This window comes from Cervus elaphus, chromosome 29 (assembly GCF_910594005.1).
Source record: "Cervus elaphus chromosome 29, mCerEla1.1, whole genome shotgun sequence".
Classification (NCBI taxonomy): Eukaryota; Metazoa; Chordata; class Mammalia; order Artiodactyla; family Cervidae; genus Cervus; species Cervus elaphus.
Window position 1 is genome coordinate 59969754 of NC_057843.1, and position 26551 is coordinate 59996304.

The window sequence follows — 26551 nt, forward strand, 5'->3', positions numbered from 1 at the left end:
TAAGGGGATACAGATAATGCAGAGTAATCTTCAGGGCAGATGCTGTTGTCTACACAGGCAGGCCAGGGACCCGGAGGAAAGGCCGAGGGAAACCTTACCAGCAGGTTAAGATTTCACTAAGATGGACTGAACTTAACCCCTGTCTGACCTGGAGTAAGGGTCGTCAGCCGCGGGGCCTCTGTACACAGAGGCTGACGGTAGAGTTGGATAAAGCGGGTTTTACACCCGTGTGGCCAGCGCTTCACAAGTGCTTTATGAGCGAACCTACGCCACCTCAGGCCCTCCTCACAGTGAAGACTCACACGCTGTCCTTTAAAAACAACAGACTTCAGAGCGTGCTCGGCAAAGTTGTCAAGAAGATTCCCAGCGCTCTCCGAGCCACGGTGGTGGTTCTGGGACCCAGGGACAGCTGCTCACGTCTCATGTCCATTCCTTTCCAGTGAGGAAGAGGCGGCTGGCAGACCTGACCGGGCCCATCATCCCCAAGTGCCGGAGCGGCGTCTAGTGTGTGCGGGCGCCGACCACGCCTTTGAACTGGACGTGTTCTGCTGATAAGCCCTGCTCTGCGGTGGGAGCCGGAAGGCAGAGTGCAGCGCAGACCCTGCTGTGGTTCAGTTCTTCATGCACTAAGGTTTTAGGTTAGCTAGTGGTTGTAGCTGAAAACTTTATAAACCATGGTTAATGTGAAGTTTTTCTTTAGTCACAGAAATTCAGTCTGTTTATTATTTAAAAACTAAGAGGCCCCTGAACTGGCAGATCTTACTGAAGACGATGTTAGAGCAGCACTGACTTAGCCCCGGAAGTCCAGTCTCAGTGACCTAGGAGTGTGGTGTTTCAGGTGTATTTTAAATGTGTAACACGAACAAACAGCACCCTCTTCCACATGGTTGAAAACCATTACAATTATTACAGATTTGATCTTAGCTCTTTAACAAACAGGTCATCATTCTTTATTAATTCTCCTTTAAATTTTAAGAACCTCAAGATTAAAGTTGCTAAATTGATTTCTGGGTCAAAAACAGTTTTTTGTTTTGTTTTGTTTTGTTTTCACCTCAAGAAAGACAAGCCCACAGAGCTCTGCCAGCAATCAAAGAACGATCCTTTTGCTGGTTACCAGGAAATGACAGAAAAAGCCAGTAATGAAAATTCAAATTTTAAAATCATCCTTTTTTAAAAAAACAAAAACCAATTCCAGGCAACAAGCATTTCCCTGGATGTTCTTTATCAACATCTGGGATTTATTTACAACACTGGAGTCAGAAAGAATTGTTTCCTTACTGAATGCCAACCTCACAGTGGATGTGAGAACCTCTGGCCAAATACTTGAGAGCACTCATAATTGCAGTCAGTAGTGGGCCAATGCCTTATGTGAAGTAAATCATTATCGAGATGAATTTCCAGTCCATCATGGCTTATGCTTACAGCGTTCAGCCACCCTGTCACATCACTTACTAGACAAGTCACCACTGATCTCGCCTGTAAATGAAACCTCTAAAGGGCAATGGTGAAGAAAATCTAGATATTGAAGAATTAGGAAACCTGGCCAAACCACCCAGGAGGGTGAATTCTGAAAATGTAATTTTGGCATCTCCGTCAGATCCCTCTTTAACATCACGTGCCTCCTGGGATCCAGCAAAAAGGCTAAGCCACATTGCCCTTGTGCCTTTTACTATGCCACAGTGCCAGTTAAACTAGTATTTCTGTTGCTTGGGGAGTTCTTTTTATGAGTGATTCGGCAAATCTTACGACAAAGGAGAGGCCAAAGAGCAGACGAACACAGACTTAAGCTGCGGAGCACGGAGCAGAGGCTTTTGATGAAAAAGTCTCGCACCCGGACTGTAACTGTAACGATGTGGACAGGACAGGGCAACCAGAGACGGAGCCAGGGCCTCCCCTCCACGGAGGGGCATCTACGGAGGCTGCAGACGGGCCCAGGGCTGGCTCCGTGCGGCAGGCACGGCCAGCCCTGCTCGGCTTCTCCTTGAAACACAGTTGCAGCTGTATTCTGCATCACTGGAAACTGCAATATAACATTAAATCTGTTGGTCTGTGGGTGGCTGTGCATGTGTTTCTTGGGACGTGTGGGCCAGAGGCTGGGAAGCCGCCGCAGCAGTGCCCAGCAGCCTCACGCAGGCTGTCTTTGTTCTGAGGTGTAACCTAAAAACTACAGCCCAGATGTCCGTGTCGTCGAGCTCATAAAGTGGTTCTCTCAAAGACGCTGAAGAGCTAGTAGTGTGGGTGTTGAGGGAAGCAGAAACTATTACAGGGAAATCTCTCAGAAAACAAACCCATAAAAAATGAAGATGGCCACATCTTTAGGACTCTCCTTCACCAGATGAGCTGTTCATCCAGACTAGAGGTGGCAAGGTTTTTTTCTTTTTTTTTTCCTGTAAAGGGACCGATAGTTCAGGCATACCTTGCTTTACTGTGCTTCACAGATATTTCAGTTTTTACAAATTAAAGGTTTGTGACAACCCCACATTGTCAGATGATAGCATTTTTTAGCAATAAAAAATTCTAATTAGGTGATACACAGTTTCTTTAGATACAATGCTATTGTACACTTAATAGTCTACAGCATAATGTAAGCATACCTTTTATATACACTGAGAAACTAAAAAGTTTGTGTAACTCATTTTGATGTGGTAGTTTGGAACTGAATCTATATCTCCGAGGTACACCTGTAAATACTGTAGGCTTTGCAGGCCATAATGTCTTTCTTGTAAATGCTTAATTCTGTCAAAGATCATATGTAAGTGAATGGCTGTGGCTAGTCCAGTAAAACTTTACTTACAGAAAGAGGTGGGCCACATGCTGTAGCTGGCAGACCCTGGTGCAGTGCTGAGGCTGGCAGGGAAAAGAAGGGCAGGGGTGGATGGTGGATTGACCTAAGAGGCCCGGTTCTGAGAAGTCTGCTTCTCGGGCCGCCCGGCTTTCATTTCTGCCATCAGGACAGACAGGTTTGCTGCTAAGAGCAATGACCGGCCAGTCCTGCTGGTGCAGAAGGGGCAGGGCAGGTCACGAGGCTCAAGGCTCCCCCTTAGGAACTTTAGGGCCCCACAAAGCTCACCTTTTTCTGTGGTCTAGCACCGCTGAGCCAGAATGTCTCTGGTAAGAGGTCAGCACCCAAATAAATTCCTCTTCCCTTCTCCTGTGGAGGACAGGGGCCAACATGGTGGCCAGCTGACCACAGTGGCTCTGGCGGCCCTGACCTTCCCTGTTCCTGTTAGCGCAGCCCTGACATCCTCCAGACCTAGCTGTGTGAGGGCCTGGGGGATGCAGAGGGGGCTGCTCCCGTCAACGTCCAGCCTGGGCCCCGGGCGGGAGGGCAGAGGCTCCTGCTGCGAGAGGCCCCCGCTGTGAGCGCTCCCTCGGTACCCGTGGCCGTCGGGCGGTACACTGGCATTCCTCCTTGAAGTTGCTCTGGGCTGGGCTTGCAGCCTGTCTGCTCCCCTTGTCTTGACACGGGACGCAGCAGGCTGTGCGTCCTCGTTCCTGGCAGGCAGGGCAGGTCAGGACGAGCTGGCGGCACCGGGGCGTGGAGCAGAGCTTATAGTGGTCCCAGGGGACCCCACAGTAGGAACATGCTGGGGAGACAGCAAAGCCTCGTTATGAACACAAGCACACGTGTGCGCGCACGCCACGCAGACAGGCACACACGTGTGTGCACACCACGCAGACAGGCACACGTGTGCACACACCACGCAGGCACACGTGTGCACACACCACGCAGACAGGCACACGTGTCTGCGCACACACCACGCAGACAGGCACACACGTGTGCGCGCACACCACGCAGACAGGCACACACGTGTGCGCGCACACCACGCAGACAGGCGCACGTGTGCGCGCGCACACCACGCAGACAGGCGCACACGTGCGCGCGCGCCATGCAGACAAGTGCGCACCACACCGACAGGCGCGCACGTGTGCGCGCGCACCACGCCGACAGGCGCGCACGTGTGCGCGCGCACCACGCCGACAGGCACACTTCTCCAGGTCCTAAACCTGGCCCTTTGCTCATCAGCATCTGACGTATCCTTTCAGGCCTGGGGAAGGTTTCTACACAGTGTAAACCTCTTGTCTTCTAACCAGCAAGGTTCCCCCATCCATCCCCACTTTTTTGGGTTAGGTTGCTCCTGGGAATTGTCTTTTGATTCTAGCATTCATGGACCATATTTCTTTTCCCCATTTAGAAAACAGGTAGTAACTTTTTTCTGTTCCCCAAGCTGGCCAGCACCCTTTGTTGGCCTTTTTCCTTGACACCATTCCCTTCTGCCCTGAGACACACCTCGCCTGAATACAGGTGACTGCACGTGGAAATTCTGCATTCCACACCCATCTCCCCAGGCTGTGGATCTGCTCTCGCCAGGGTACACTCCGCCATACAAGTCCTAAAGCTCATGGATCTACTTTCTCAGCCCCTTTCCCTGCTGACTTCCTATGGCCACTGATAACATCATTCTTCAAGTCTCCTTACCCAGCTTATCTAAGCTACCTTTGGGCCCTCTCTCCCTCCTTTCTTCTCCCTCTAGCATCATTAGAGATCTGAAGTTGCTTCCAATAAGACAGACAAAATAAGACCATTAAAATGAATAAAAAGATTAAGAAGAAAGGGGAGAGGAAATCAAACTCCCATCTTATTTATTATCCAGGTGTTAATTCAATCTCGGTCCCTGGTCAAAGAAGTTCTAAAAAATTCTGACAGTCACTAGGGTTGTCTGCTTATGACCTTTCCCATTCAAAACAGTGGCATCCAGAAGGAAGATCCATTTTCTTAAAGATTAATTTCATCCTCCTCCTCCTGACTGCTCTCATCTGGTACCACATGTTATTGTGGACTCCAAACTACAGTCTCACCACAGGCTTCCTGTAGCCACTCTGCCTCTGGCCCTGGGCTCAGCTCCCACCCTGGAATGCCCCACCCACCACTCTAAACATGCATAACACATGTGTCCACACACCATCTAACTAGGGGTTCTTTGACTTGTCCCATGATTTACTTTACAGTCTAGTGAAGACTATTCTTGGAAAATGTTTTTAAAATGTAGAAAATAAAATACATAGGATCACAAAGGAAACCAACTATATAGAAATACAAAATAACAATATTCTTCAAAGTCTGGGATACAGTATGGTATTTAACACAGAAAATAAGATTTAGTGATGGGCCTAATAACTTTCCATTTTGAATCAATGATGCCCATAAATGCTCTTTTGAAATATTCACAGCAGCTGTAATAATGAAAATACTGTGATTTCTATTAATGACAAAGTCACAAGTACATCCAATACACCTGATTTGCTTCTTACATTCATAATTGAAGTGCTATATTTAGTGAGGGGTTATGAAACCAAACATGAAATTATTTTCCAGTCCAGATCACAGGCCCCCTTAGTACAATATTACCGACTCCAGGTTAAGACTCTAGATTTAGCCTATTAGTTCAACTCTTAGCAGGTGGATAGAGGTTACTCCCATTTTAAAGGGCTTGTCTAACTAGTAAACAATAGAGTCAGATCCCAACCCAGGCCTCCTAATGGTCAGGGTTCTGTCTGCCCCACCACTGCATCCCCGGCTCTGGGGGGAAACGGTGGTGCTGTACAATCCTCCCCCTTGCTTCATTCGTCAAGTAGTCAGTACTGGCCTGCCTTCCAGAAGGTTCATACAGAGGGTGTGCCTGCCTGCTCAGGAGCTCCGGTTCTGAGCCGGTGCCGACCTACCTGACACTATGTCATTGTTGAAAGATAAGGCATAACGCTCATCGAAAACAAACAACTTCCCTTTGTAAAAACCATCAGGAAACTCCTCCAAGTACTTGTGGATGCCACCCTTGAGCTGGAACACTTCCTTGCACACTCCCTGTGTGTGGAAACACAAGAGGAAATTTGAGGAGACTAGCAGAGACCAATAGGAAGCTCTGCAGAGAAGTGACATGTGGTAGGAACAAAATGGGGCTCCTGGTTCCCCTCGTGGGACATTGAAGAACTGCTGACCAAGGCGGGGCGAGGAACCAGCTGGCCAGACCTTGCCTGCCAGGGGGATGGCTGAGGACAGCAGTCAGGGCCTTCACTCTCTAGATCCTGCGAAGCCCAACTATTTTTGTGGCTCCCTAAATATAGGTAGACACCTGTTGGGACTTGTAATGTTACTGAATTTGCTCTTCTCCGGATCAAGCAAAAGGATTAGGAAAAGGGAGATGCCAAATGATCTTTCCCTTTTGTACTTGATTCGTCTCTAAGACTGATGAGTGCTTTTCACATCTTGAGATTTAAGAACTTCAGACTTTATACTTAGAAACTCTATGCTGGAGCCATGCAAGGGGACAGTAAGTCCTGCTGGCTGGGGGGGGGGGGGGGGGGGGGAGCTTCCTTCGCCTCCAGGCCTGCAGCGCGCTGAGGTTGGTAACTCACCTTGGTTTTCAGATAGGCTGAACCCCGCTCACAACGGATGCCCCCAGTGCAATACATTAGCACCCTCTTCTCTTTGAAAAGTTCTAGATTTTCATCAATGTAGCTAGGGAAATAACTGAATTTCCTGATGTCTGGGGCTAAGCAGCCCTGGAATCGTCCCTACAATATAAAAGCAGCAGAAATAAAATTATCAGAAAAACATACCTGGTGAGAACAAAGATTCTTTCTGTGTCAAACACCACTCCCCAGCCCTGCCTTGGAAAGGAAGCACTTGCTTGCTGCCATTTTCATCCCATACTCTGAGCTTTCAAACTTCAAGAGCTAAAATTTAGAAACAAGGCTGGGTAGGCTGCGGGTTACCCATTCAGAGGCCCTGGGGAACTGGAGAGGTTGCCCAAGGCAAACTTGACAAGATCCTGACATGTGTCTAGGGGTAGGCATATGGGAGACAGTTCATCTTGTGCACGATGTCTTTAATCCATATTTTCTTAGCCTTTCTCACCAGATGCTGAGTTCAAAGGCTTGGGCTTTCTCTGCTAGCAGCGGGAGGAGAGCCAGTGACTGGGCCACAGGTGGGCACAGCGTCCCCTTCAGAAACAGGCCATGCTGCGGGGACTCAGTTGGTTTTCTTACTTACTATTTTGCTTTCATAGAAGTTTCTGCAGTCCAGTAGGATAGTATCACTTTCCTCTTGATTTGCCTGAGACAGAAACTTTTCTACTTCTTTATGAAATTCACCTGGGGATAAATGGATTCCTAAAACCAAAAAAAAATTGGGTAAAAACAAAACCAAATCACACAGGGCCCAGCCCAATGATTTCCATTTGTTCCTCCCCACCTAAACGTTTCCTCTTTATAATTAACAGTTATGTCTGAAAATAATGCTACCTGATCAGCATAATGACAGAATGTAGTTAATTCCATGTCCTCACTCTCCCTCCTAGGATGAGCACTGTAGAGACCTGGCAGTTTAGAATTAGTCACAGAATCCTGCATCCTCATACTCGGCCTCACCCAGTGATATAAGCCAGCCTGTAGAGGTGTAAACTGCCATGTGGGTTTGCTGGTCTATGTGACGGCCAGTGCTCAATTGTTCCTGTATATGGAGGGGCCTGGACATGTATATGCTTGCTGTAGGCTTTAGAAACTGTTCTATACCAACATCAAGTCCAAGGTTAAGAACCTCAGACAGACAGGTGTGAGCATATGGTTAGGGAACAAAGTTTGAATAGTCTTTAAAAAATATAACAGAGAAGAATGTGTCTAAGTTTGTGTGCATGAGTAAAAAGAGAAAAGGGGTTGACAGCAGGAATGAAATATGAGAAAGAAGCAAGAGAGAAAAGAGGAAAGGCCAGAAGTAGAGAAAGGAGATGAAGTAAAATACAAGGAGACTAAAAGAAAAGAACCTGTCTGCTGGGGCCTTTTGCCTTCTCTACTCTCCAGGGGAGAAATACTCCTATACCTTTAGGGGTCCAGACATCTCAGTAGCTTGTGAAGAACTTTCGGTGAATCTGGCAGGGGAGCAGCCACACCTCTGGTGCGCCAGTTAGCACTCATGATTGATCCCGACAGCCCCCTGAAGCTGCTGGGTACCCAGGTGGGGTTAGAGACCCAGAGCACGACCAGGGAATCTAGATCCCTGCCTGCCCGTCCGAGGACTGCAGGGAGAATGTAACAAGGCCGGATTTTATGTGCGATTGTCACATAATTACACAGTCACCAAAATAGTGGGGTGGAAAGGGAGGTTCAAAAGTGCGATGACAAGCATGGAAATCCACTGAGCCTTCCCTCACAGGGAGCTGCAGGGAACCCAACCTGTTCCTGCTGCTGCTGCCACTGTGGCTACTCTCCGGGCCCTCTGTGACTCACGTGGACCTGCTTAGAAGAAGTGCCTTCAAACAACCCAGCCCAGACGAAGGCAGCACAGCACTGCCTGGAGCCTGTTCTCCCCTCACCGCCGCGGCGAGGTCCTCCTGCCCAGGTGAGGGCGCTGAGCAGACAGGGCGCTCACATGCTGGTAGCTTACTCCCATTTCCCTCTGGTTCAACTCTTATCCTCTTTAAATATTTACATATTAAAAAATGAACATAGAGCCAGCCAGACCTTTCTGTTTCCTGAAGAAAGGAGACAATGCTACCTGTGAAGTAGACTTGGGGGGGGGAGGAAGGAAAAGAAAAATGGAAATCAAACCTGCATCTCATCAAGTCTCTAGATGTGAGCTGTCTAATATGGTAGCCACTAGCCAACATGTGGCTAACGGGCACTGGAAACGTGGTTTGCGATGTGCTGTGATAAGGGCAACACGTGCAGAATTTCAAGGACTTACTATACCAAAAAAAAAAGTAACATATCTCTTTGTTGTTAGGATTTTTATTTATTTTTGGGCAGTGCTGGGTCTGTGTTGCTGCATGGGCGTTTCTCTGGTCACGGTGAGCAGGCTCCATGTGGTGGTTTCTGTCGCTGCAGAGCACACGCTCTAGAATGCGCCGGCTTCGGGAGCCGTGGCGCGCGGGCTTCGGGAGCTGCAGCTCCCTGGCTCTAGAGAACAGGCTCAGTACTTGCGGCACACGGGCTCAGGTGCTCTGCAGCCGGGTGGGACACTCATGTCTCCTGCGTTGGCAGGCGGAGTCTTTACCACTGAGCCACCAGGGAAGCCCCTATAAGATCTTCTTAATAATTTTTTACATTGGGTACAAGTTGAAATAATATTTTGGCTACACTGCATTAACTACAGGGTATTATTGAAATTAATTTCACTTGCTTCCTTTTGCTTTTTAAAATGTGGCTACTGGAAATGTAGAATTCCATCATGGCACACATAATATTCCTGTTAGACAGCACCACCGTAAGTGTGACCAGAACTCAGAGGAAACACAGAAGACAGAGGAACAGTACATGGAGATGCAGTCAGCATCATCCTGACTGTGGGAAATACTACAAGCAAAATTTTCTAATTCCTTCAAAAAATAAACTGCATGGGAAAATAAAAGATGGAGGCACTAGGTTAAAAGGGACTTAAAAGGCTCAATCACAATGAGTAGATCTTACTTGAATCCAGATAGAAACAAACTTTAAAAATTATGAGATAACTGGGAATTTTAAGACCTGGCTGGATATTCAATAATATTAAGTAATTACTATTAAAATGTTTTGGATATGATGGTTTTATAATTATTTTTTAAAAATCCTTTTAGTTTTTAGCAATATCTACTAAAGTAGGAATGAAATGACATGACATCAGGATCCTCTTCTAAATAATTTAGGTTGGGGGAAGGGAGTGGGGATTGATGAAAGTTGGCCTTGAATCTGTAATTGTTGAAGCTGCAGGATAGGAACATGGGCGTTCACTGTAATATTTTTTCTGCTTTTTAAAGTGTTTGAAATTTTTCATAGTAAAAAGTAAAACAAAACCAAAAACCCCAGCCAAACAATGTCTTTCAACCACCTATGGTACCCATGAGTGAGGGGGAAGAGAACATTCTAGAGCACTTGCAAACAAACTGCTTTTGTGTTGAAAGCTGCTTGCTTCCTGTAGCAAAAAGTCTGTATGTCTTATCCATTTGATGAACTATTTACAACTAATAATTATACTCTTCCCAAATTGCTATCTTTGGAAAGAGAAAACAACTTCTTTCCAAACCATCACCAAGAAGAATACTAAGCCAGGTCATTCTAAGCAGTGAGTCTGCAATCACCAGAGCGCCAAAGAGAAGGGCCAGCCTGAGCACTGAATGACCCGCGTGTCAGCCACCCCACAGCTGTTGCAAAGAGAGAATTCGTCACAACCCTTGCTGATCAGAATGTCTAGCTTTCACATTTGTCTCTATATTAAGATTTGTCCCTATGAAGAAAAGGAAAAAGTTTCTTAAAGCAAGCATACCAGGCTTCTTATAGGAGACCTTATTGGGACTGATCCCCATGGGCACAATTTCTTCAAACACACCAACACGCAATTCTGGAAAACAGCAAGCTCCTCCTTTGCTGGTCTAGCCAATGAGAGACAAAACAGAATACAGTCTTTCTTTCCCATCTCCAGGTATAAGATATTAATTAAGTTGAATTATCTGGAACATTCTATGCTCTAACTCCCTTCTCCCACTGAAACAGCTGTTCCTAATTTGAGGTTTCTTAATACTTCAGCTACCCTATTATTACACAACAGATGTAATCTTATATTTGGCACTTCTTTATTGCGTATCTACCATGTGTAGAGATGTCAAATTGAAAAGGTGTTTCTATAGCAATAAGCATTTAACTATAAAACTGAAACACCACTGAGCAATGTCTATATGTAAGACTGCATCCAAGCTTTTGTTCAGGAGTCACAGCCTTTTCTTTTCGTATCATCATCACCAACGCTAACACTAGCAAGGTATTTCCCACCACCTCTGTAACCCATGACACCAAAGCATAAAGTCACTCCAACATAAAGCCTCTCCTTCAGAGAGCAACGGCGTCATTCCCGCTGTGGTGTGAGTGCTGATCTGATCCCACCAGGTTTACTAAACACGCAGTGACCCCCTGAAACAGGTGGTCTCTCAAGTGAGCAGACATGGCTAAGTTTGAGTTTAGTGGGTGTAAGCTGTAACGTCCTTATTCTATATAAAAAGGCCCATGGTCCCGTGGTGGCCACTTGGAAGATGAATTGGAAGGAGCACACTCTTTGCATGAGCTGCCTCAGGACCCAGAGGGGAAGTGGTTTTCTGCCCGGCACCGCTTGCTTCTTTATGGTGGTCTTCATAGCCTGGAGTGGGAAGAGGCACTGAAGCAGAAGCAGATGGCTCTCAATCCATTTTATTTTCAATCTCTCTTACCTTAAAATCATCCTTACAGAGGTAATCCTTAAACAGTGGGCAGGAAAGCATGGCGCTGACATAGAGTCTGGTGGCCAGTCTGCTCCCACCAACAGTCCCGTTGATTCCTTCCGTAGCAATTCGAACCTGAGACACAGAACAGCAGAAAGGGAATGCAGCCGTCCGCGTTGCTCTTTGTTCTGGTTGGCAAGTTGTGTATGACTCTTTGTGACCCCGTGGCCCACCAGGCTCTCCGTCCATGGTATTTCCCAGGCAAGAATACTGGAGTGGGTTGCCAAGCCCTCCTCCAGGGGATCTTCCCAACCCTGGGATCAAACCCGCGTCTCCTGCGTTGGTAGGCAGACTATTTACCGCTGAGCCACCGGGAAGCCCATATTTGCAGCTCAGTTCCGATTTCTGCAGGGCAGAACAGGTTCATGTGTATTGATGAACTTAAGAGGAAAAGCAGAAACACTGCTATGAACACACCGGAGTGTTACCACACAAAGATGCCTGTAGTTTTCTGAAATGGCACTGACCACAGTTCAGTTGAGGTACTCAGTTAACATGTTGCTGAACCAGAGAATAAAATGGATAAAACCATGGAAAGCCCCATTTGCTATGATGTTCCAGCTGTCCAGTGGCCAAAGCTTAACCTACATTCAGGGCAGCAGATCCAGAATCAGGATTCAACTTTGTCATTTAAATTGCCAAGTGGCCCTGAGGAAATTCTCTTTTCTGAACCTCAATTTCTTCATCTTGATAAGAGATGAAAAAGAACCAATAATGAAAAACTGCTGAGGAGATATTCCTCAAGCCCTAAAGCACAGAACACACCTGAGGGCCAGGAATGCACGCGAGCACTCTCTGCATGGTTTGGGGTGGGGGGGGCGGGGGGGGGGCGGGGCAGGTAAGCCCACCACTGCAGACCCACCTACTGGGAGGAGCTTGCGTCTGTTTTATTCTTTGTTGCATACTCAGGGTCTACAGTAGTACCTGCCCACAGTAGACATTTGATATGTATTTGCTGAGCAAATGAGTGAGTATCCAAACCTGAGGCTTTCTGGCTTCTCAAACCCTCTGTTCTCTTTGAAATGCTTCACTGGTTGGGGGACATTAAAGCCTGGATTAAGGCCCCCACCCTAGGAGGCAATGCTCTGGGGGGCCTGCCAAGTTAGTTGTTCTGGTACCACAAAACCCTTCGGATAAGTTTAAAGATGGATCATCTTTAGAAGAGCTCCTTTCTAAAGTTAGAAAGTGCAACATTGTGTATCATGGTATTCTCTGGAAAGAGAAGTAACTTAGAGGGAAGTTCTATATTATTACATTGTTACTTATATAACAATTATAACAATGATACCTACCAGTGCCTTAGAATTTGAAAACTTTTAAAGGCTCCCCTTTGATTAGGGCCTAGAGAAGGTACTTGTTTGTTGCCTCACTTGGCTCAATTCTTTAGAGCATGGATAGAAATGGATTTCATTTCACAAGCCAGGGCCTACTCACTGGCAGTAGCTCTCCAGAGTACCATGATTCTGAGTCACATCCAGGCTCCTTGAGAAAGAGATGCAGTCTAGTGAGCCTGATCTGGGCTGACAGAGGGAAGCAGGAAGCATATTCCATCTCTGCTGTAAAGGTTTCTGCACCTATTACCAACTAATTTTTTTAAGGGACAACATAGAAAAATAGAGCTGAGCCAGCATTAACTGGAAACTACCCTAAAACCGTCTCTGACAGGGGCAAATATGATGAAGAGGTACAGGCTTCTATGTAACTGTCTTTTGGGTAAGCCAGAGGACTCTTTCCTATGTTATTTTAATCCCAGAACCCAAATAAAATATAAGTATGTGCACTCCCTGAATACTGAGGATGGGCAACCTCTAAAACCCATGCATTAGACTTTCAACTCCTGTTCAAGTATTCCTCAGCTGAAATCTTCAAAGTAGCTGCTAGGTGAGGAAAGCCTTATACCTCAGAGACGAAGAGCAACAGTTAGCATTTAATGAGCACCTTTATATTATAAAGTTCCTGTCTTTATATTATAATCCTGAAAGGTAGATATCATAATTCCCACTTGACAGTAAAGGAAACAGAAGCTTAGAGAAATCAAGTAATTTACCCAAGGGCACAGAGTTGAGGGATGGTGGATCTAGGATTCAAAACCAGATCTTTTGAGGTCCATCTCTCATAATTTTCCTTTCTAAAGCCTCTAATGCATCTGCTCAAATTTCTTGAGGCAGTAAGAAGTATATAGCAAGGGGTCAGAAGCTTCTTTCCATAATTCTAGAATTTTCAAGTTCTCCCCTTTCCCCACAAATGCCAACATTCTTCCAAATCTCCTACCAACACGAAACTTGAGAACTCGGTGCGTTTCCCGGAAGCTTTAGGATTTAACCCGAGAGCCAGGCACGTGCTGCCACCTTGTGGGTAGAGACCCTCACTGCCGGCTCACCTTGCCCCAAACCACAGAGATGAGTGCCTGTTTTGTGCACTCGGGTTTACGTTCATTTTTCAAGATGTTCTCTAAATACAGATGATGATATATGTATATAAGCCACAAATGTTCATTTTTTTTTTAAACAGTGCACCAGCAATTTTTCCAGAAATTGTGGACATCGTGATTAAAAAATACATAGTTTTTGCCCTTTGGGAACTTACAAACTAAGGAAGGTCACAGATATTAAGATAAAAGTCACAAACTGACAAGTGCTATGAAAAATAACTGCAAGATGCAGTGAAATAGTATATCTGGAAAACTGAATTTAGATTAAAGGTCTGGAAAGATGTCTTTGACAAAGTGTCATTAAAACTGAGAAGTGGAGACTGAGTAACAATCAGGAGAAATGAGTGGGTGTGGGAAAGCTCCTTGAAGAAAGTGTTCTTGTAAAAAGGCCCAAAGGCACCAAAAAAAATTTTGTGGGCTCCAAGAAACTGAAAGGCTATTTTGCTGGAGTGTAATGAGTAAAGAGAGAAGGAAACGGCAACCCATCCAGTCCTCTTGCCTGGACAACCCCAGGGGCGGGGGAGCCTGGAGGGCTGCCGTCCACAGGCCGCACAGAGTCAGACACGACTGAAGCGACTTAGCAGCAGCAGCAGCAGTGAGTAAACGGCATCAGACAAGTAGAAAAGGTGGAAGGGGCCAAGTATGCAGGAAACCTAACGGCACCTTAAGGATCTGGGTTTTACTCTAAATACACTGCATAGACACTGAAAGATTGTGAGGAGGGAGGGAGAGGATTTCATTTACTCTTTAAGATCACTCTGGCTGCTGTGTAGAAAATGATTAAATGGGGGCAAAGATGGAAGAATGGAGTGTAGTCTAGAAGCTACTGAAATGAATGAGGTAAGAGAGGGTGGGGCTAGGTCTGAGGTGGAAATGGAGGATCAAAGGATATGTTAGAGGCAGAAATGTCAGGACTTGGTGATGAAGCGATGAGGTAAATGCAGCTTTCAGTCACTATCTGCAAAAAAACATGGGTGTGAAAAATATCACTGATCAAGTGACTGCCTCAGGGAATAAAAACCTGGGACAAGTGTAGGAAAGGTTAGTGTCATAACCAGAGGATATATACATATATATATATGTATACATATATATATGTAATTATCAAAGTTTTTTTAATTCATAATCCTATCATGTAGAGATAGTCATGACTTAACATTTTGATATTTACTACTTGTCATCTTTTTACACACATGCTTGTGGTTTTGTTACAAACATTCATTTTTTATTCTACCTTCTCCACATATTTACTGTCTGCTATATTCAAAGCCCTGTTCTAGCACTGACAGTACATCAGTCGATTAAGACGCAGTTCCTGTCCTCTTGAATTCAAGAGAGAAAGGAAATAAAACCATAAAATGATAAAGGACTGCCATGTTCTAGGAAAATTAAGCAGCAACTTGGTATCACACCTGTATCTACAGTTCTATAAAACATTTTTCCAGTTGAAGTGAAGTGAAAGTCGCTCAGTCGTGTCTGACTCCTTGAGACCCCATGGACTATACAGTCCATGGAATTCTCCAGGCCAGAATACTGGAGTGGGTAGCCTTTCCCTTCTCCAGGGGATCTTCCCAAGCCAGGAATTGAACCAGGGTCTCCTGCATTGCAGGCGGGTTCTTTACCAGCTGGGCCACCAGGCAAAGAATCAGAGCACAGTGCTCACTTTATGCAGTTTTACTGGGACACGTGCTGTGCTCAGTCACTCAGGCGTGTCCGGCTCTTCGTGACCCCACGGACTGCAGCCCACCAGGCTCCTCTGTCCATGGGATCCTCCAGGCAAGAATGCTGGAGTGGGTTGCCATTTCTTTCTCCAGTTATCTTCCCAATCCAGAGATCGAACCAGGTCTCCCACATTGTAGGCAGACTCTTTACTGAGCCACCAGGGAAACCCCTGGCCATACCCATGCTTTTACCTATTGGCTATGGCTGTTTTCATATTAAAATGCCACGGTTGAGTAATTTTGTGCAAAGTCTAAAATATTTACTATGTGGCTCTGAAGTTGGCCGACCCTTGGTCTGTCTTTTATATAGTCTAACACACCGTTTCCTTCTCACTGAAGTGCAGCTGATTTACCGTGCTGCACGAGTCTCCACCGTGCAGCAGAGTGACTCAGTCACACACGACACACTCAACATTCTCCCCATTGTGTTCATCACAAGGTCCTGACCGTAGCTCTCTGTGCCTCACTGTGGGACTTGGTCATTCACCCATCCCGTGTGTAACAGCTTACGTCCGCTAACCCCAGCCTCTCACTCCATCCCTCCCCCAGCCTCTCCCCCCTGGCGACCACGAGTGTTCTCTATGTCCGTGAGTCTGTGTCTGTTTCATAGGGAGGTCCATTTATATCATATTTTATATTCCACATATAAGTGATATCACACGGTATTTACCTTCGTCTGACTTCACTGACTGTAATAATTTCTAGTTGTATCCATGTTGCTGCAAATAGCATTATCTCATTCTTTTTTTAATGTCTGAGTAGTGTCTCCGTACATGTGTATGCACCACATCTTCATCCATCCATCTGTTGATGGCTATTGTGAATAGTGCTGCTATGAATGTAAGGGGGCATGTATCTTTCTGGATTAGTTTTGTCTGGATGTATATTATTGTAAGGAATGGGACTGCTGGATCATATGGTAATTCTATTTTTAGTTTTATGAAGAATCTCCACACTGTTTCCCACAGTGGCTGTACCAACTTATATTCCCACCAACAGAAAACATCATGTTAATAGCTATTTAGTATTCTATTTAAATGCTTAGCAGGATTTCGCTAATTTCTAAGAACCCAACTGGGGAACCCTTTTTGTAACAAGCAAACCAAGGAGGCGGCAAGATAAACCCCGTGAAGGATAAGTGGTCAGGGAGACAGTGTTACCTTGCCCGTGAGATGCAGGTGCTGACACAGAGCTGTCTGCCAGGCACAGACCCAGTCGGGATCCTGCAGGTCACAGTAGCAGTAATAAAGTAGCACCTCCCCTTCATCGTCGCCCTGGCCACTATAAAAAGAAAACCATGCGGAAAGAGCAATTGAGTCAGACATGAAAAGGCTACCGTTCATAAAGTAGATTCAGACAGTCAAGAGGGAAGGCCTAATGGAGCGACTCACGCCTGCCCTGGCCCCTAAGTGTCATTCTCCTCCTGGACTGAGAAGCAACTCTGGCCTGTATTTGCTCTCAAGAAGACAATGCCTGCACCTAACTCCTTCCTTTCTAAAAAGTGAGCTTACTTTGATTTCCTTGTTTAATCATCATATCCCTGAAACAGATACTAATAACCCCTTTTTAAATTTGAGTCCATTCTGGCTGATCCTCTAAGAAAAGGCAGTATCTGTTTTAAATCTCTCTGTACAAAAAGGTTTCACTTTCCTCTTTTCATGTAATCCTCTTGCCCATGAGACAGGCTGTTATCATCCCCATTTTATAGCTCAGTGGACTGAGCCCAGTTCATCCGGCATGAAATGGATGCAGCGTGACAGTCAGGGCTGGAACACCAGTCTTCCGACACGAGACTCCACACTTTCCCACTGCCCTGTGCTGACTCTGACTGACTAGTCACGGGCCCTGGGTGGGTGTCTGATCGCTGAGCCTTGACTTCCTCAACTGTAAACCCGGGGGCCGACACCAACTGCCTCTCTCAGAGCTTGCTCTGCAGCTGTCCCATGAAATCGCCCGTCTGAGAAACCCTGCAGACAGCATCTCCCTCTGTGAGAGTCACAGCGAAAGCCCCTCGTATACTGAAGGCTCTGGGAAGCTCTGCAAAAAAAGAACATTTTAACCTCATGTGTCCCCAATTTAAGTGTCTTTAGCACCTCTTTTCAATACCTGAGAGCACCCTCCAGAGCTAGTGCTGTAGAGGCATTTTAGAGAACGCTGTCATAGATGGTAATTCAGGTCCCATCCAGCTCTGACTCTGTGACATTCTCATCAATGCTCTCTTATTTCAGGGCCTCATCTCCTCTAACACCTGCTTGTCTATTAGTGTATCTGTTTTCCTCTCTCTAAATTCCTGTAACAAATTACCGTCTGAGCCACACATTTTAAGTGATAATTGCATCGCTTGTCTTATACCATCTGCTAAATGTTTTGTGTATCCTTTTTCTTTGTTTTTCTAACTAAAAAGCAGCTCCATACAGAAATGAAGAGATCACATTTGTATAGCACTTTACAGGTCACGTGAGCTCTTACCATCATCATTTTATCTAATTCTTAGAGCAGTTCTGTGAGGTAGCAGAGCAGGCATTATTTCCAGTTTTAGAGTTGAGGATGTAAAGGTATGAAGAATTTAGTGACTAGCTCAAGTCTAACTCCAAGTTCAGTTCTCTTTCTTTCTCTTCTTTCTAATAAGCAAAAGGAACTGGCATCAAGACCAGTGACAAAAGTGTATCAAATGTAGGCATTTTCTATTCACTGAATAGCTTAGGAATTCCTTAAAGTCAGAAATCTATCCTCTACGATTACATAATATTATGATGCGGTAAGGTTTTCAAAGGCAGATCTGAACTTCTAACCCTATGCCTTAGTTCTAAAAGTTAACTTACTTTCTTAAAACATATTCAGCTCAGAAAACCAGATCTGGTAATGTGACACTTCAGGGTAGAGGAATCATGAACATGTCTGGGCCTTCCGACTTCTCTTTGGAAATAACATTTTCTGTTCTTTACCTCTCCCTGGAGAAGTCAAGACACAGGATGGCTTCCAAGATACCGAGAGCGCACTGCCGGCTGCCCATGCTGTGGTCTTCTGTTACGCACAGAACATGTTTATTGGCCTAGCTTAGGCGGTAGAGGAATGCCGTGCCTTAAGGGTCTGCCGTTTTAGTGGATGGGTGGTATCTCATTCCAACTGGAAAAACATGTTTCAGTGAAACAAAAGGGACAGAATGACATTCTTACCTTATCAGCTCATCGGGGCTGAAGCAGCTTGTATCCGGCAGCCAGGCAGACAGTTCTTGGTTACGGGTGAGGGCATCTCTGAAAGGGTTCCCGCTGTCCGCGGACTCGGGACCCGTGGAGGGGCTCGATGTCGCAGCCAGCTGCTTCAGAACAGCAGCGGTCTCACGGCGGATCTCGTCAGCATGCTGCGTCGCCACATGTCTGTGGATGCCGGTCGGGTCTGTAAATCGTTGCTGACAGCATTTCCACCATTTTTCTTTACATCCACAAGGAGGTGCTGGAACTTCTTTACTTTTAACGAAAACGGCAAATGCCTGCAATTACATTTCAAATATGTCACTAGTAAATAACCTTAGGTTTTAGGTTAGAATGAAAGTCTCAGTGAAATTTTTTCCATTGGGGTTTCTAGTTTTAGGTCCTACAATTCTGCAGAACTTCCTGAGAGACTGAACTTCCTCCAAAAAGGAAATAGTCAAAAGAAATTATGGAATATACTTACTATGGAATATTAAGCAGCTAGTTTCAAACTACATGGGAAAGTATATATGGTATAATGTTAAACGGGAAAAATTGAATAAAATTTGCTTATATCATGTAATCTCAATTACATAAAAAAGCACGTTGAGGGACCTGCTGGTGGTCCGGTGGTTGAGAACCCACCCTCCGGGGAAGGCTGGTCTGATCCTTGGTCCAGATAGTGAGGCGCCACGTGGGGTGGAACAACCGGGCCCACTGAGCCTGCGCGCTGGAGCCACAGAGGAAACCCCACACGTCCCGGCTGAGGCCCGCGCAGCCAAAGAAATGCATTGCTTTTAAGTATATTGAAAGGCATGGAAAGAAATGTACCAAATGGTTTGATTTGGTTTTTCAAGATAACTTTATTGTTATTATAAAGAGGATTTAGGCAAATTGTTAAAAAAAAATTAAACGGAAGAGAAAATGATAGATGTACCATAATTCTTTTAACCAATTCTAAGTGAATGAGCTTTTTGGGTTTCCAATATTTGCAATTATAAGCAATGGTGAATGAGCATGTCAGCATACATCTTTCTATACTTCTTTAACCAGCTACTTAGAATAAATATTTAGAAGAAAATTTTGGAGGTGAAGAAGCATAAATTTTAAACTGTGATTAAGTAGTGACTACCTGAAAAATCATTACCAATTTATACATTCAGCAGCAATGCATGAGGATTCCATTTTATCCACAGCATTTTATCAGTATTAAATTTTTTGTAGTCAGTATTTTCAATTTTGACCCAAATAAAAAGCAAAATAAATACCATGTTTTTATTTTCCAATCTTTGATTAGCAGTAAGGTTGAATATTTTTTCATATTAATTCTATGTTCTAGTTTGCCTATTCATACCTGTTACTTATTTTTCTACTGTGGCATTTATCTTATTGATTTGTAAGTAGTTTTAGTGACCTTTTATTGATCATAGTTATTCCAATTTGTTTCTCTGCTTGTCATTTGTTTTTCAACTTTTCAACAAGACCTTTGTTTTTTGATGTCAAAATTGAAGTTTATACATTATGGTACAGTTTATGGCATCTATGATTACCAGTCTTTCAAGATATTTTCCCTCTTGGTTTCTAGAAAGAAAGGTATTAATATTTTTACATTTTATATATATATATACATACACACATAGTGCTTATATATATAGTTTTAAATTGTTTAAAATACATAAATAACAATTTATATTAATGTAATATGTAAAGTTTTCTTAGTGCATCTGAAGACTACTGTAAAGCATCCAAAATTGGGCACTCTGAAGGATAATAATTACAAACATGGAGCATCATTTTTAGATCTTCCTCAATCTGTGCACAACCATATCTGGGTTGTCCCAGCCTGCAGCAGGATGGGGTAGTCTGAAATTACACTGGAGGGCACTTTTTAGCCTCTCGTGCAGTTGATCATTCTGTATAGGCCAAAAAAAAAAAAGAGCAGTATGTCAACTTGAGTGCTTCTTTGTATTATACTTAGAACTTCAAATCTTGTTCTCTTATTGAGGGGACTAAGAAGGAAGCACTTAGAAGGAAAGGAGAACACTTTTTACAAGAACAGGCTGAGCATTACACAATTATTTTAGTTGACAATTACTGTACATCAATAATTACTATGACTATTAGTTTATATATAAATGTAAGGTATTGCATCCAAGGCCTCATTAGCATCATTGAGGCCTTAAGAAGTCATGATCCTTAAAAACATGCAGTATATAATCTGAATTTTTTTTCCTTCTTTCCTCCCTTGTTCCCTTATCAAAGGTCCTCAGGCAGGCCTGAGTGAGGTGGGAGGCCCAGTGTGAGTGAGGCCTGGCACTGGTCTTTTAGGGCCTTTTGAGCAAGGCACTGAGGAGCCAGCAGCAGCCAGGGCCCGCGTGGGTCTGCTCAGGAGAGAGAGGCAGGCCAGCGCTAGGGGGGTGGCTCAGAGCGGGTGAGGCCTGTGTGGGGGAGGCGGGCCCTGATGGAGGAGGCAGCTTGGCAGAGCGGGGGACTGACTGCATGCAGGCGAATAAGCAACTAAGTATCCATACTGGGACTAGAGAGCGCTAGGTCTGCCATCACACGTCATCACATAGGGAAGTTGCAACTATAAGGAGAGAGAATAAACCTGGCAATGTGGGAATGGAACTGCAGGTTCCGTGAGTATGAACTCGTCTGGTTTATGCTGATATGAAAGTAACTGTGAAAGTATGATAGAGAGAAATGTATGTGTTTTCATCTATATGGACTCTTGCTGTGTCACCAGATGTCCTGAGAAGCAGCACCTTAGTGGCAGTGAGCTCACCGAGCCCCTTGGTTTCGGTCTTCCGCCTCCATGAGAAAGAACCAGTGTTCCTTGAAGAAACGTCTGACTCCAGGGATGAGACAGAGAAAGAACAATATGACCCTGAAACATCTTGTTAAATCAGAAAGCAAGGAAATGCTCAAAGAATGATGGGGCAAGTCAAAAAGACATAGATACTAGCTGGAATCCCAGCCAAATCTGAGATGATCTGAGAATCAAAATGAAAAATGATGATAATGGATTATTGCCCACTGAATAAAATGGCATTCTTGAATACACAGTGATACAAATAAATTGGGAGCAAAGAAAGCTCTTCCTTACAGAAGACTGCCAAGTAAGAAATACAGAAGGAATGAAGCAATTAGAAAGTCACCATTTAGAAATCATCACAGTAATAATCAACTGAAGCAAAGAAACACCAATGGATCTAAAACTAGTAGATGAAAGTTCACTGTGAAATAGACTATTTACATAGTCTCAAACTATTTTCCCTCAAATACTGAATAACTAAAAGGGAAAAAAGAACAATTTTAAAGCAAAGAAACCTGACAAGGCACTTCCTTAATCGGGTACCCAGGTTAACCTCGCCAGTGATGGGACAGGTTGGCACATGACCGCCAGACAGAATGCAGCCAGCCGAACAGTGTCTCTCACGGAGCAGTCTTGTTAACAAAAACCGTAACTCGAATCTAATCAAAAGGAAACATGAGTGAAAAGTCATGAGACGTCCTACACGTAACTCAATTATCACCTTCCAAAAAGTCCCGGTCATGATTTCAGGGGAAAAAATGAGAAAGTGGTCCAGAGTGAAGACTTTGAGACATAACTAAACGCGGCCTTCGAGTGGATCTGTAAAAGCCCTTTGAGACAACTGATGAGACACGGATGGAGCCGCTGGGCAAAGGGGGCCTCCGGGGAATTCTGGCAGCCTTTCTGTAGGTTTGAAATTGCAAAACAACAACAACAAAATGTCTGTATCCTTTGGGTTTCATTTTCAAGGAAATCTGTGTGGGATGCGGGCAGAAGGGTGGCCTATAGAACTTATGAGAAGAGACATCTATTCTTCATGGACGTGGAGCCAATATAAGATGATTTTGCAAGAGAAACAAAAGCCTGGAGGTAAAAATTAAGTCTCAACTGTATGTCTTCAGTCAAGTCATTTCCCTTTGAGCTTCAGCAGGAGAAGAAAGGTTTAGTCAATGATCCCTGAAAAAAGCATAAATGGCCCAGAAGAACAGCGTCCATACTACCACGCTGTAACACAATTCTTGGTAAGCCTGCAGCATTCCAGGCCACTCTGTTCCTTCTCCTAACCAGGCGAGCCCTGCCAGCTGGACCGGAGCGGGAGTCTCAGACAGCAGCTGCCCCAACACCTGTCTGTTCTATGACTCAGGCTCCTGGGAGTCTTCCCATAACCCCAGGCGGGGAAAGGATTGGACGTGAACGTGGCAGCAGCCTGGTGTCTCACCAGTGCCCCACTCCCTGGAGGACAACCTTGATGAGCTACTTCTAGATACATCTACATTAACTGTACCTACATGATCCTGAAACATCAACAGCAATTTTACCTTTTTCTTTGCAAATGAGTATTTCTTCTTTGTACTGACATCTAACTCTGCTTTGAGACTGCTACTGGGATTGATAAGACTCTTGTCTTTCAAATCCAAGTCTGAAAACCTTAAAACACAGGCCTCTGGGTCATCATTTCCTTGGTCTGGTGAAGTGGAAGAAGGCATCTGGTTTGGCTCCAGCCGTGGGGTAGGTTCCTTTCTGCTGTCACCTAGGAAGTAAGCAAGGGAAAAACAACAATGTCCAAGTCTTTGATTACTTCTTGAAGTAAATCAATCATGCAAATGAGCATTGCCCAGTAGCCCAAGCTATCCATTCATTCACTTGTTCATCCAAGAAATATTTATTTAGCACCAACTCTATGCCCTGCACTGTTCTAAGCCCTGGAGATGTAATAGTGAAAGAAACAAAGTCTCTTCTTTCTTAGAGCTTACTTTCCAGTGGGGAGAGAGAGGAGGTAAACAAATGAATTAAACTGCTTTTTTTAAAAAAAAAAAAAAGACAGTAGAAAGGGCTGTGAAGACAAATAAGCAAGGTAAGGAGACAAGAGTGATGGAAGGACTCTTTAGAACTCAGAGGGTAGTTCAAGTCTTTCTGAGGCAGAAGCATTTCAGCAGAAACCTGAATTAGAGGGTAAGCCATGCCAACGTTTAGGGGAAAACATAGCAAAAAAAAAATAGTACCAGGTGCAACCAAAATCAATCAAGCTGTGTGTTAGTATCTTTAATTCGGAGAAGACAACGGCAACCCACTCCAGTACTCTTGCCTGGAAAACCCCATGGACAGAGGAGACTGGTAGGCTGCAGTCCATGGGGTCACTAGAGTTGGGATACGACTGAGCGACTTCACTTTCACTTTTCACTTTCATGCCTTGGAGAAGGAAATGGCAACCCACTCCAGTGTTCTTGCAGGGAGCATCCCAGGGATGGGGGAGCCTGGTGGGCTGCCATCTGTGGGGTCACACAGAGTCGGACATGACTGAACCAACCGTCTTAGCAGCAGCAGTATCTTTAATTATAAATACTTTTCTTTTTTGTCCCCTAGTTTTTGAGCTGGTCAAATTCCCTTCCTTAGAAGAAATAACTATCTAGAGAACCTCATTTTAATGCGTCAAACTTACACTTTGTATCGCTCAGTCGTGTCAGACTCTTTGCAACCCCATGGACTATACAGTCCATGTAATTCTCCAGGCCAGAATACTGGAGTGGGTAGCTGTTCCCTTCTTCAGGGGATCTTCCCAACCTAGGGATGGAACCCAGGTCTCCTGCATTGCAGGCAGATTCTTTACCAGCTGGGCTACCAGGGAAGCTGAAAGAAATGAGCCAAAAGAAATATACAAACTGCTACTATGGCCAAGTCTTGTCAAAGGGAACACAGCACACCGACAGGGTGCATTCATTTGTAAAGCAAATGTTACAAGTGATAAATGTGAAGAGTAACAAGAACGACTAGGGAAAGGATGGGCTTTGGCTTGTGGTGCAGCTGGGTGCAAGTAAGTGAACCTGGGCAGGATATTTACCTTCTCTGAGTTCTAATTCCCAAAAGTGTATGGGGATGACAATGTCTACCCTGCAGGACTGTGGGGAGGGCTAGGAAGCTGTTCAAATGCAACTGTTAAAACCAAATTCTTGCTCTTCCTGTCTTCCTTACCTCAGTAAACAACAATTCTTTTCTTCCTGTTACTCAGACAAAAACTGTGGGATTCTCATTTCCTTATTGTTTCAGATGATTGAGAAGCTTATCAACTCTGCTTTTGAAATACAGTCACACCAGACCACAGAGCACCGCCTCCACTGCCAACCTCCTTCAAGCCATCATTTGACTGAATTACTACAGTTGCCCAGCTGCCCTGTTCCTGTAGAAGCCACAGAGGTAACTTTTTTAAAATGTTTATTTATTTATTTTACTTTTAGGTGCTAGGTCTTTGTTGCCGCACACAAACTTTCTCTACTTGTGGTGCAGGGGCTTCTCCTTGTGGTGGCCTCTCTCGTTGTGGAGCATAGGCTCTAAGACCCCAGGCTTCAGTAGTTGTGGCTTGCCGGGCTCTAGATCTCAGAGCTCAGTAAAGTTACGCAGGATTTAGCTGCCCCACACGGCATATGAGATCTTCCCGGACCAGGGATAGAACCCGCGTCCCCTCAATGGCAGGTGGATTCTTAACCACTGGATCACCAGGGAAGTCTCTGAGGTAGCCATTAAAAAATAAGTCAGATCACCCTCCAAAAGCTTCTAAATGTACCAGGATAAAGTCCAAGGTCCTTACAGAGCCCCATCCACCGCCTCCCTAATCTCATCTTCTCCCCCTTTTACTCACTACCTGGTTGCATTGTTTGCTGGTTCCTGAATTAGTTGTCACCACTAAGAAAGCAGGAGTTTTCTTTTGTTCACCTCTGCATCCAGGACACTGCCTGGCACATGACATATACAATATATTTGTCTAATGAAGTTAGAGTGATTGGGTGGCCAGGGAAGACTTCACTAAGGGCCCGATGATGTTTGAACTGAGACAAGGAGCCATCCATGCAGATTTAGGAGCAGAGATCTTCAGGCAAAGGAGATAGTATAAATTCCTCAAGTGGTAAACAGCTTGACTTACGGCAGGTGCAGAAGTCAGTGGTTGGAATACAGTGATGATGAGAGTAAAACGCTGTAGAAGAGGTTATGGCGTTTACAATAGAAAGTCACTGGAGAGCTGGAAACAAAGGAGTAGCGTGGTCTGACTCCGATCTGTTCTGACGGTAGAGCCGGCAGCGTCTACCGGTAGAATGTTCTTTAGGAACTGAAGGAAAAGAACTGAAGAATGACTCGTACCCACGTTTTTGGATTAAGCAGTAGAATGGATGGTGCCGTTTACTGAAATGGGTAAGACTGAAGGAAGAACAGATTAGGCCAGGAGAGTGAAACAAAAGTTCCGTTGCAGACATGTGACAATTTCATATGGCTAAGGACACGGCCGTGAGCGGCTGTAGCGCTCACCAGAGATGTCAGAGCGAGGGATATTCAAATACACGTATGGAGGTACCCGATAACTATTGAAAAGGTTACTGAAGCAATCACTCGTTACTTCCTAAACCACAAGTCGGAGGAGCGAGAGATCAGATGACGGCCAGAGAGTAACCCTGGAGTAGCTGGCTCAGTAGGAGGGTCCTCCTGTCCCCGGGTCGCTGGAGCCGCCTCCCACCCCGGCCTCACCCCGCGCACCGGGCTTGGCCTAATCTCTCCGCCCAGCTTTCCCCAGCGGCAAAGGCCGGGAAGTGGGAGAAAGATGAGCACGTACCCGCCCGTCCTGATCCTGTCTCAGATCTTTCTTCACCGAGCGGTCTCCGCCTAGCAATTGCCGCCGCTCGCAGCCCTCGCGCTCCCAGCCCCGCCTGTGTTTAGGAAGGAACGCCGTCCCACACCTCGCTCCGGAAGTCAGGCAGTTGGCGAAAGGGCCGCCGGGAAAACCCCCGGGAGGCCCCGAGAGAGGGGCAGAACTGGAGGCGAAGACTAGAGGGTCCCCCCCAGACGACCCGCCTCCGGGCGTGGCTCGCGGCCTGCGGGCTCGGCCTGGCGGAAGAGGCGGTGCTCTCCGC

At 45.3% G+C, this 26551-nt stretch overlaps 2 protein-coding genes across 6 annotated transcripts in view; one reads left to right on the top strand and one right to left on the bottom strand.

The window, feature by feature from the left end:
• TMOD1 (tropomodulin 1) overlaps nucleotides 1–1019 on the top strand; it is an 84986-nt gene extending 83967 nt beyond the window's left edge. For both annotated transcript variants that reach the window (XM_043891172.1, XM_043891173.1), the window contains exon 10: nucleotides 441–1019. In XM_043891172.1, coding sequence (XP_043747107.1) covers nucleotides 441–505 — 65 coding nt within the window. In that variant the 3' untranslated portion in view covers nucleotides 506–1019. The remainder of the gene's footprint in view (nucleotides 1–440) is intronic.
• Nucleotides 921–26513, bottom strand: TSTD2 (thiosulfate sulfurtransferase like domain containing 2). 4 transcript variants are annotated; one of them, XM_043891168.1, is made up of 11 exons: nucleotides 26254–26385; nucleotides 25573–25668; nucleotides 22976–23187; nucleotides 18608–18921; nucleotides 16592–16712; nucleotides 11229–11354; nucleotides 10295–10400; nucleotides 7052–7170; nucleotides 6415–6573; nucleotides 5725–5863; nucleotides 921–3587 (listed from the first exon to the last, which is right to left on the bottom strand). In XM_043891168.1, the coding sequence occupies exons 3-11, from the start codon at nucleotides 23141–23143 to the stop codon at nucleotides 3298–3300; spliced, it is 1542 nt and encodes a 513-aa protein (XP_043747103.1). In that variant the 5' UTR covers nucleotides 23144–23187; nucleotides 25573–25668; nucleotides 26254–26385; the 3' UTR covers nucleotides 921–3297. The 4 variants fall into 4 exon arrangements, with proteins under 4 accessions (XP_043747103.1, XP_043747105.1, XP_043747106.1 ...); XM_043891170.1 differs by lacking the exon at nucleotides 25573–25668 and adding an exon at nucleotides 24627–24831 and having other exon boundaries at nucleotides 26254–26362; XM_043891171.1 differs by lacking the exon at nucleotides 25573–25668 and having other exon boundaries at nucleotides 26378–26513.
• Nucleotides 26514–26551: the final 38 nt, after the last annotated feature.